Source organism: Sesamum indicum, linkage group LG9 (assembly GCF_026168435.1).
Source record: "Sesamum indicum cultivar Baizhima isolate 11 linkage group LG9, ASM2616843v1, whole genome shotgun sequence".
Classification (NCBI taxonomy): domain Eukaryota; kingdom Viridiplantae; phylum Streptophyta; class Magnoliopsida; order Lamiales; family Pedaliaceae; genus Sesamum; species Sesamum indicum.
This window is the reverse complement of record NC_142665.1, coordinates 6426231-6438486: the sequence shown is the minus strand read 5'-3', so window position 1 is coordinate 6438486 and position 12256 is coordinate 6426231. Positions and strand designations below refer to the sequence as shown.

Sequence of the window (12256 nt, the reverse complement as noted above, 5' to 3'; positions counted from 1 at the left end):
TATTTTCATAGGATCATTGCAAATAAAAAGTAGATTAAAGACATCATAGTTATGCCTGAGGAATAAACATGAATTTTCACCATCATGAAGACAAGCAGCTGGTCTACATTTTCCTTAAATGCTATCTATATATAGTCCACTTTTCAGAAAAAATAGGAGAATCCAATTTAAGGCATCATGGATTACAAATGCAGAAAAAAAAAAAAAATATAATCTTGCTATTTAGTTGAATTGCAGTAACCCCCTTTGGATCATCTCCCTCTTTCCAACTTTATATGTTAATTTTTCATTTTCCTAAATTTGCCTCTATAAGTGAAAATATTCAATAATAATAACAAGAATTACAAGAATTATGCCATGGCTCAGTTTGTAAAGACGAACTACTGCACTAACGAACAATTTATAGGTACACCTGTAAGTGACTTGTGATCCCCGTGGCCTAGTCTAACCTGTGACGTTGACCAGAACTGACGCATTTTCCCCAATTTCTGTCTTTTGGGCAGAGCAAACCGTTGGTTTTGCGTTTAGACTACGTTGATCTTTGTGGTCTGAACTTACTTCATTTTGAATGGATTTTGCTGGTTCTTTTGTCAATGGCTCCAGCTCTCCTCCTGATTCGATGTCTCCTTCCTGCTGTTTAGTATTGTCTTTGTCGGGCTCATGATGCCCGGAAACAACGTGAAACTGAACTGCAAGAAACAAACTAATTTTCATGAGGATTGTGGTGCAGAGGAAAAAGATTAACACAGACATCATGGGCTATATATCTTCTGATGTACTCAGCCTCATTCTGACAACATTTGATGTAGTTTTTAATACTCAGTTTGTGGATTCTCAACGTTTCACCAATTGCGAAGATTTATCTAATCCATAACTTAATTTTGTGAAAGAATCAGTTGATAGATTGTGAAACTTATGTCGAAAATAAGGAAAAAAAAATAAAGACAAGATGCCGATTTATGCAACCAACTCTTGTCCATAGAAGGGGAATGGGAAATCCCATTAAATGGAGAGAAAGGTAGTAATAATATATTAATAATAATGTGATAAAGATAGAAAAGAAGATAATCTCTTATTTATTGAAGAAATCTGAGGATGGGCAGCAGCAAATTAGGATTGCAAATAAGTATTGTTTTCTTTTTAGTAGAGGAAACATGTCTTGTTGGAGTGTGCTTCGGGTCAAATAATGCGAATTCAGGTAGTTCAAATTTGAGATTTAGCTATTTTAACTACTCCATCTGGACATGAATTTCGTTGGGTACTTAATTTCAGAATTCATGTTTCTTTTTCTTTTTCTTAACTTAAAATACTTGTTGCTTCTTTTGGTTTTTAATTAAAATTTCAGTTTTTTTAGTTTATAAATGATAGAAATTTGAATATATTATTAAATAAAACAACAAATTTAATGAAGAAAAAAATAACTCTAACCTTTGAATTTGGTAATCTCAATTTCTTTTCTTCTTATAATATTATCGAAATTTAAGTCTTGTGAGATAAAAAAACGATGAATTTTGTTTGGTGTTTGGAAATTGGAAGTGAAGAAAAAGATTTGAAGGTAAAGTAATCCTTAGACTCAAACAATCTTTTATTTACACATCTTTTCAAAAAAAAAAAATAAACTTTGGATAGCTGACGAGTAGGAGAATTCTACTCGAACTCTAACTTGATATTTTAAGTCAGATAACCTTATACTCGAAATATTTTTAAAAAATTTCAAAAGAACTACCCGAACTTAAATGGATTGTGTCGGCATGTGAACTATCAATACCATCAATCGATACTATAAATCACAATAAGAAAAATTAATTAAATTTTGACTATGATTAATCAAACTTTATGACGATCTCATTACATTTCAAGTTAACCAAAATATATTTTTACGGTTGTTCATTAATTATAATAAAAAAAAATTCTATGATCTTTTATTATAATTCATTTTTTATCCCACCTACTAAATAGCACCCGAGAATTGTCACTGAACTGTAATTAATTACTATTTAACTACATGTTTTCGCTTCCAATCATAATTATTAATTGTATAATATTTTTTGCTTTATAAGTTAGGCCGTTTCACTTTTGGTCATATTCTTTACGAGATTAGCGTTTTTAGTCGCTAACTTATAAAAATTAACACTTTTGGTCCTGATCCACTTTTTTTGTCTATTATTTAACAGTGTAGTGCACGTGTTTAAGCATGTGATTGATAGGTATTTTTGGCTGGAGAAAAAATTGGTTTGTTTCCAACTTGGGACCATTTTGGGGGAAATATAACTACATTTGGGGGGGGGGGGGGGAATAATTCTTGAAAGAAATTAGGATAAAAATCATAGCAATTTCTCTCTTCTCTCACAAAAAATTGAATCATATACTTCTTATATTTAACACCAACAATCATGTCTTTCATAGGTGAATGAAATAGACCAAATGAAGCAATCATATGCTATTATTGGAAAAAGAGCCAATTTTTCTTCCAACAAAAAATATTTAGTGTCAATGTACTAGGCATGTAATCTACATCGTTGGCCCCTCTTATAGCATTAAAAATGCTATTTCCCAACAAAAAGGTATAAGATACTTCGTATATTGAAATTTGAAATTTAAAATCATCAGACATTAAATTTGAAATTTAAGATCAAACACTATAAAAGAAGCCTCTCCCCAGTCTCCTTAACGCGGGTCGTCTTGTCATATACACCAAAACGTAACATAAAAGTTATTCAAAGAAAAACACACACAAACGAAAACAAAAAGAGTAGGCTGAGCTGTCACCATCACCATAACTTTTTTACCTATATGTTCATGCAGATATAAAATGAATAGAATTTATTTAAAAAAAGCATCAATTCCGATCAATTATTATTTAATTTATTTTTGTTTTCTTTTTTATAATTAAATAAATATAATGAAATTTAAATTATTGATATACACATCAAATATGACAGGTGAAATGAAAGAAAATCCTTAAATAGCGTTAAAAATCGTACTTGCAAAGGTCTCGACACGATCATTGATTGTGAGAGTGAGTTTTCTTGGATTCTTGTATGGAGCTAATTACCCTTAAAAAAACCGAAGAAAGAATGTAGAGTCAGTGAGAAGCAATATGTGGTAATTATTGGTTCAATATTGTCGGAGTTGAGTCAAAATGTGGCAAATGGAATTTCTCAATGTATATTATCAATTATTGCATTTTTACATTTTTAAAAAACATTAATAGATACAAAGACTTCATTTGAATTTAAACTTCACAATAATCTCGTATGCGATTTGTAGCTATCGTTGATTTAAGTGATAAAATATAATTTAATACTTCTATGCATGTTTATCTCGAACATTTTATAAAAATTTTATTGCATACATCCTTGAATTATATATATTTGAACGTAGGAGGTGTTGTGACAAGATTTAACAAAATGGAGTAAAAATAACTTATTTAGACTTGGAAAGTGATGAAAGAAAACGAGGGATAAAAACAGACTTAAACTGTGACCAATGCCATATTGAGTGCCCAAATTTATTCTCGTGAAAATGGGAGATGTAACAAAATTTTGACCAAGACTAAATTCCTTTTACCCCTTTATGCAGAGAAGGCAACTCAAATAACAAGCCCTTCAAAAACTATTTTTAAGAAATGATTAAGAAAATATTGTGTAAATTGAAAAACCAAAACAGGGTTTCATAATTTCATCCGTTCTTACAAGCACAGATCATTAACGAGAACTGATCATCAACCTTATCTTCCTCATTCTGCACCTGTTTCTCTTCCATCCACAGTCTGCTGTCCGAACCACTTCTTGTCCTGAACATAAACACCCCACATCCCAAGTCGGGGGGACCATGAAACCAATCATGGACATCCCACATCAGATCAACCAGCAAATCGTCCAAGAATATTGTCTGATTCCCCCTGAAATTCCACTGCAGCCTCTTCACCAGAATCACCATCTTACCGTCGATGCTCACAGACAAAACTGGATGCTTCAGCCCCTCGTTTTCCCCGCTGCAATGAATCGAAATCTCATGGGCGGGGCCAGTTTCAGAGAATTGGGCCCTGGTTGAGTAGAGGGCATTCCCCGAAAAGTATTCTTGACGCGAAACTAATGAGAATTTAGCCTTTCGGGTCCCGGTTCTGAGCTTCTTTGTCATCACTTCGCGGGCCATGCATGTGTCTCCGAGAACTAGGCTGAGTTCTGAGTCGACAGCAACAACGACGTAGAAACAGTCGACAGGTTCGGGCCTGGAGGCTTGGTACCGGGCCGTGGAGAGATCCCAGAATACTTCAATTTTAGAGGCCTGGAATTCAAGTGATTTGCTGCCCTTCAACTTTCTAAACAACCTCGGGTTCGTGCTGAGCTTGAGGGGCGTCGATTCCTCATCGCCGAAGGTTATGCTCAGGCCTTGAGACAAACTGTTCTTGCTCCACGTGACTCTGATCAAAACCTGTTCCTGTGTAGAGAAAACAGTTCTGTATATACATGTCACGGCATTTTGAACTGAAGGGACCGAACTTTGAGAAACCGAGAAGTTGTTAGAATTGCTGGAACCTGAACTACTAGAGACCTCTACTGCGTATTCACTGAAACAAGATCCAAAGTCTCTCATTTTGGGAAGAAATATTGTTAAACAAAAAAAATTGAGAGGAAGACAGGAAACAAGATCGGTATCGGGTATCTGACGGGCCGTTTAATAGGCCCGTATAATAGAAGATTCGAACTGCTTTCACGTCTTACCTCTAATGATAGAGGAAACAAACTGTGGTATAAATGTGAGAAAGATGGAGAGAATTGAGATGCAGCAATGTGATGATCACGACAATGCTGTAAAATTGTATTTTTTTTTTTAATATTGTTGTTGCGTTGGGGATGGATGGTTGACTAGAATGTAAAGATAGTGCGTTATGGCGAACGTGGTGGTATTATGTTATAAATTCAACCTTATTAGGTACAGAAAATCGATGGTAGTCAATAGTCATGGTAAGAAAAAAACTCACTTTATATAAAAATTGAGAAGTCGTAATGATGCAACGAATTCCTGGTGTTAATCTTGATTTATGTAGATCTATATATAGAATGTTTATTTCGTTCACGCCTCCAATGTCGCCAGAAAACAATATTATTTATCGAATTTCTAAAAAGATAGTTCAATCTTTTTATTGCAAAATAATATTATATATATGCGTTTCATGTTATAAAATATTTTGTTATATATATTAATCATGTGAACTTTATGCATATCATTTTATAATAAAAGATCTGAACTGCAGAAGAAAATTTTGATCTTTATTTTGTATTAAAATGCACACATGTGTATTAATTAATTTTAAGTGTACATTTAAGATAATATATTACATATTTTTGCTTGTCTGTGTTATATATGTTAAATAAAATGAAATACAAAATTGAAATATATAATATCATATTTGTTATTGTATATGAAAATAGTTACGAAGAGAAAATAACTATTTAATATTAACGTAATAAAAGATATTTTGCAGAGAATTCAAATGTGCATATTCATTATCGAATCTTAATAGAAAATAAAAAAAATCTAACATTTATCCACACCAATCAATTATATTGTGAACATGATTGTATTTATCATGTTGGGATTGTTTTTTATAAATTGTATATCAATTATACGAGATATAAATCATGTTATTTATTAAATATATAATTATTTTTATCGTAATGCAATATATTCGAGTTAGTGGACGACTTCTTAATGTGAGAGAAGTAAAGTCGTGGTAGCGCCTTTAAATCCGGAAGTGGGAATTGCATTCCTATTGGTAGTGGTAATTAAGAGGGTGCAGGCGAGCATGAGAGTGAGTGTTTGGCCCCCCACAACTTAAAACCCTAGTCGACGCCTATGATTAAAACCCCAGGAATAACGTGAAACAACTAACTTTCCTTTTCATCTTTATGGTGGAAGTCACCAGAGCTCCATAATTACCCTAACATATTAAATCCACAGCAATTCTTTCTTTTATGACAAGATTGATATTTAGTGGGGGAATACTAATAGGATTGTATAGTATTCGAGTCGAGTTGAACACATATTGAAGTTTAAAAAATTGTGTTTGAATTTAGTTTGATTATTGATTTATTCGAGTTTAAATGGGTTTAATTGGATTAAATATAAAATAAGTTAGAGTAGTTTATTAATTTTTAAATATATTTTATTATTTTTGCAGTGATCGAATTGAGCTCGGTCGGGTTTAAAAGTTTATCGAATAAAAAATTTTGTTCAAGTTTGATTTATTTTGTGACCTTGAAGACGAGTAATATTGCGATGGTCTTGTTTTATGTAATTAGATGATCGATACGTATTTTACTTTGAAAAGACAAGTGATATATGGGAATAATTCATACATCTGATGTAGGGGTAATCTTCTGATCATGTATAGACCAAATGCCCTAATCCTGCCTTGCATTACGAAATAGGCTGGACTCATACTGACCATCTGATCATTTTTAGATTTTGTGATTCAAGGGACTAAGAAACTATAAATATTTGGTCCCAAAAAAAAAAAACAAAAACTATATAATATACACAATTCCCATTATAATAAAATATTTACGTGCCTCATTAAACTCAAAACTTGAGAATGAGTTATCATTTAGTGTTTTGACATTTTTCATATGACATGATCTACATTATTATTGATATTTTTACATTTGATATATGATTCTTTTTTCATAATAACACATAATTAAATATTTTCACGTGTCTTTTAATTAGCTTATTTAATTAGAGAGAATGTAAATATAATTATGTTTTAATTAAGAGATATAGCACATCATGTAGTAGGTAGATGGAGCATGTGCAACCTAATACTTAACATCTAGAAAAGTTGAATTGATGATATATATTGTTGCACCTTCAAATTCAATTAATTTTCCAAGTCAAAACTCAAAAGGGTATTGATCTGGATCAAAATGTTCGTGACGTCCATAGTCGGGTGAACAGGTCCTTCAAGCGATTCTAGGTCGCTATATCTCCCAAACTAATGTAAGAGTCCTGAAAAAGAGAAGCAGATCGTTAGGCTTGTTGGGGTGGCTCCCAATTAAGACCCTCCGACGTTAAGTCGGTGTGGTTTCGAGGTGGTGAAAGTAGGTCGCTGGCGAACTGTTGAGTCGAAGCGATCAAAAAGTAAAGAGTGGTAAAAAATATTAACCATATTTTTAATTTTGGTTGAAAAATATTAACCTCTTGGTGAAAAATTTATAATTTTGTATCGATTTTATTTAACTGTAGTCAGTAAAAAATATTAACCATATTTTTTAGTCCATAACTATTAAAATAATAGCCAATAGTCGTTCCCCACTAATGTTAGCAAAACTCTATTATAGGATTGACAAAAACCATGCCAATTGCCACCAATGAGGCTCTGCTCAAAATAATAAGATTGAGGTATTATAATAGCGTGGTTGTTGAATTGAGTCTCATAAATATAAATATATGTACATATATAACTTTATAATACTTCCATAATTTTTTGATTTTAAATTATTGTATTTGATAAGTTTTTTATGGGTTTAACGCAATTTACTTTTTTATAATATTATGAATGAGCAAATTACTTCATATAAAAAAATAATAACAAATTACCCCATATCCGTTCATGTATAATGAAACCCTCCACGTAAAATCCTTTTTTGTGCATAAGTGGATGGTTATGAAATTCAAATACAAAACTTAGATGTTAGGCTTGATTTTAATGTTTTTGGTCCCGAAATGGATTGGCAGCTGTTACCCCATTTCTTTTCCTAGTGGTTAGGTTTCCTTTCCCCGCACTGCCACTGCCACTGCCACTGCCAGCTATGCTATAGATATTGAACTATGAAGTCCGGTTTCCCTCTTTATCAGGCAATATACACAATCCCAATTCTGAACTGGGCATTAAAGGCGTGTGTCGCAGCCTAATTGGAATTTACCTAATGCTCCCTACAACACTGCTTTTTACATTCTAGGTCCTCCACTTCATTAAATTTGATCGGGACTAAGCGTGTTACGCTGAATTTATTTATAACGTTTTATAAGATGTTGGATTTAGTTTTGAGATAAGGTCTTAGACTATTTGAGTAAAATAAGGTTAGGGAACTTATAAAATCTTAGTTATAATGCTAACACCAGAAAAAAAAAATTACTATTAAATACAATAGTAGTAAATATAATTAAAAATCATGGTAAATGACTACTATATATTAACTACAATGCAAAATCGATGCTAAAAATTAGTTTTTCCACCATGAAAAAAGTTATTTGTCACGGCAAAGAGTAATGATTAAAATATTTATCATGATAAATGTTTCAGCCACCCTCGCAAAAATCACGACAACAACTGTTGTGTGACCGTGATCAATAATTATTTACTATGACTATTTATTATTGATTATGACAATTAATTGTAGTTAAATGTTATAATTCTTGTAATTTTATAAACAATCTTATAATCTAAAATAGTTCATTAAATATTCTCAACCTGCTATAACACGTTTTGAAAAATTTATAAGATGAACAAACACTCTCTAAATATGGTGTGGCATTCGGACCTAACTCACATGTTAAAAGTAAAACATAGAAATTTAGAAAATTTAGATTTAATGCATAAGTGAAAAGTTAATTACTTTTATAATAAATATTTTATTATATTCTTGATTAATTATTTGACATATAGTAATTCACAAAGTTCACTCTCTACCCTCTCTATTTTGATAAAATATTAATTATTCTTGGAAATGCATTTTTATTCATGCACAAAATTTTGTAATACAAACATATTTTCAATCTCGTGTCAACTGAATCATCAGTTCCAACACTTTAATAAATTCACAATTAAGTAAAACGTATATAATTTAATCTTGTGTATGATGAAAATACTTAGTTTTAATTACAATATCACCAAATAGGCTAATTTTGCATTTCTTCATAATTGCAGGCATCTAGCTCTCAAATTAATGTTATTAAGTATTTAAAATTCAATCTTACAAATTCCAGAATTAAATTTAAATATGTGCTAAGCCCTCAAATTAAATTTATATATTTTCAAATTCAAGTTGGAAAGAAATTCGAATGGAGATTTCACCCCCTCAAATTGTCTAATTCCAATTTCTTATTCTTGAAAAGATGAATGAAATAATAGAGATTTACTATTATTATCCCCTAAATTCACTACACTTCATTTTTCATAATTATCTTATATTTTGATAATTAGACAAGACAAAATTTATATGTATAAAAAAAAAAAAAAAGACAATCTAACAAAAAAAATTAAATGATGTTTTTTTCTTAACCCAATAATTTCCTCGCAAAGTCATATTTCTCTAAATTCGAATTTACAATATATCCCAGTCCGTTGAGGGACACCCCAATGGATTGGGATGCAATACTTTGTTATGGAGATTTAATTTTAAAACTCGTTGGGAACATGTGTCATGTGTGCATGAGTGCGTACATGGTTAAAAAAAATTATAATACATTCCAAAAATTTGTATTTTTGGACTCATTCAAACTTTTAAGATCCATCAGCTTATCCGGGTCCAGACCCGAATTGGGCCAACAAGCTACAAGCTCATGGTTGGTTTTGCTTTCATACTCAGTTTTCAGTTTTCAAAGGAACTGTCTGTTTTTAAATTTGTATAGATTTTCGTGTAAAAATAAGCTATTGATTTTCGTAAATAATATATACAAATAGATCAACGATCGGTATATTATTCTACAGCAGTCGTCGAAGAATTTGACATATGATTCAAAATTGTGTTCAAACATTTGATTCCATCTACGTCCACAATTAATATTTTCTACGTAGCTGACCAAATTAAACAACATAAGCTGCTCTTCTTACTCTGCACTAAATGACGTTTTGATGTTATTTTGACTTCTCAAATTAGACCAACTTCGCACACTTTTCTTAAATGTCTCAACTCCAATCCCATCTCTAATAGATATATTCTAGTTTTTTATATGGGACATCTCCATCTTTATTTTTCCTTTTTTTCATTTAGGAAAAAATTGGGACAAAAATGATCATAAAAGTTGGAACATTTACGTGCACTATTTTCCATGTGGGATAATCTTCTAAACATGTGTACATAGCACATACACATAGTTTTATCTTTAATTATGAAATAAGCAAAGATTAAATATTTCTATTCAGCTCGTTTTGACCTAATTTTCATCGATTTTAAACTCGAATATGTATAAATTCATGATTATCGATCGACTATTCATAAAATTATATTTTACATAAAATTGTACAATTAAAAACATATATAAATATCAGTCGTTCATGTCTCAAATACAATTTTTGTTCCCTTAATACTTATTACTAATTTAAGTATTTCTATTTTACAATCTGTCTGACTTAGATATCGATGAACTATAACTAAGACCTTTTGAGAATGATTCTTACGATTTTTTGGCTTATAGGTCTTTTACCAGAAGAAATCCAACCATACATATACTATACAAGAGCATATTCTACTTAATGACATAAACAAGATCGAAGATTAAACTACGCACATTAATTTCATTTCGTTATGGATTTTGGAGTTTGTTATTTAATTTATCTAGCTAATGATGCATTTTTATAGTCGGATCCCCACAATAAATTCGGAGGATCTTCTGTCGCACCAATATGTGAATTAAAATATATTTTATTTTTGGAAATTAAATAAATGTAGACAGTAATACGTATTAGTGTAATAATACTAATATGTAATGTTAAAGTAGGATACAAAATCTTCACTTAATGTCAACTGCTCTGTACAATATAATGACACTATCGTAATTTTCATTTTGGACGTTGTCACCTAAATCGAGAACTTAAGAAGTGATATTAAATCCCACAAATGAGTAAGTTTTTGTTTATTTTGATAATAGTTGTTTGCTAATTATTAATTGTTATTTGATATTAATAATTAATATATTGATTAATGGTTGAAATTTATTATTTAAATGTAATCAATTCAATAAAAAAAATATAGAAAAAGAAAAAGAACTCGAGCAAATTAAGGTGTGCACAAGGATAATTTGACTCTATTTACACTTAAAATGAAGATAATTTAATGATGCCTTGATGTAGATTTAAATTTTAAATAAAAGAGATAATTATGTCGAGATATTAAATTATTAAAATTAACAATTACTCATATATATAATAAAATTATTTCATATAGGACCTCATATTTGTAGAACTATAAAACATTAATTTAAAACAAACCTTTTCAACAAGTGTACAAATTTAAGTTTGGAAGTTCCATACGTTTGGCCTTCATAACTTCCACGGAACTTCACCTTGTCTTTTACATTAATTTTGGTCCCTGGGTGGACAGCATAAAATTTTATGAAAACCCTAATTATATATGTTTAGAGTGTGTTTAGGAAACCTTGAGCAACCAGTTTAAGAATTGTAATTTTTACTTATCATGGCTAATTATTATGGTCGAAAATTAAAAATTATGATGCACTAATTGATTGTATATAGTTTCGCAATAGCTATGGGTCATTATTTTCACAAATGGAGTCTAACATAACAAATAATTTAATTGTAGTTATTAATTAATCATGATTTAACAAAAAACTAATGTTTTCACATTAATTTATTACCACATTTAATTTATTGAATCATGATAAATAATATCTCAATTTATTAGTGGTTGTCATTTATTTATTTATTTTTTTAGAAAACATTAGAAAAGTAATTAATGTTTACTTTTAAATGTTTCACCTACTTTTGAATATTGTCGTGTCGAATAACTTCTCTAAGTTAGGAGTACTAATTATATTAAAATATAAAGAAAAGATATTTGGAGGTATATATATAGATAATAAAAATAAAATAAAATAAAATAAGTAGGACGTGGAAGGAAAAATAAAGATCATCCCATTTTTTATGGAAACTTCTAGTAAAAAGTCAAAGTTTTTCTAGAATCTTAAGGTGGATAATTAGTGATGCACCAAGTAGGCAGTGGCTAAAACTTTAGATCTTGATGATTTTCCACCTGGCGCCTGCGAGTTTAATTAACGTTAATTAAATCATTAATTATTTTTACAACATGAATAATTAAATCTAGGAACAATGAACTTGAAACGAATTTAAGGTGAAGTCCTAAGTTGAACAAACACAGTTGGCAAAAGGGGGCTGCCTCCAACTGTATTTTCTTGTCCAAATTTAAAGAGGAAGTGTCGATTGGGATTATATTGCACGTTAATTTGGTTAGCAAACGTTGATGTATAAGGATATAAGTTATGGACTAAT

General features: G+C 30.4%; 1 protein-coding gene across 1 annotated transcript; it reads right to left on the bottom strand.

Annotated features, from left to right (window-relative positions):
- Positions 1-3411: 3411 nt before the first annotated feature.
- LOC105170889 (uncharacterized) lies at positions 3412-4904 on the bottom strand. The gene has a single exon (XM_011091812.2). The coding sequence runs from the start codon at positions 4597-4599 to the stop codon at positions 3682-3684; it is 918 nt and encodes a 305-aa protein (XP_011090114.1). The 5' UTR covers positions 4600-4904; the 3' UTR covers positions 3412-3681.
- Positions 4905-12256: the final 7352 nt, after the last annotated feature.

Coding starts and splice junctions, on each gene's coding strand:
- LOC105170889 (XM_011091812.2), bottom strand. CDS start 4,599: ATGAGAGACTTTGGATCTTGTTTCAGTGAATACGCAGTAGAGGTCTCT.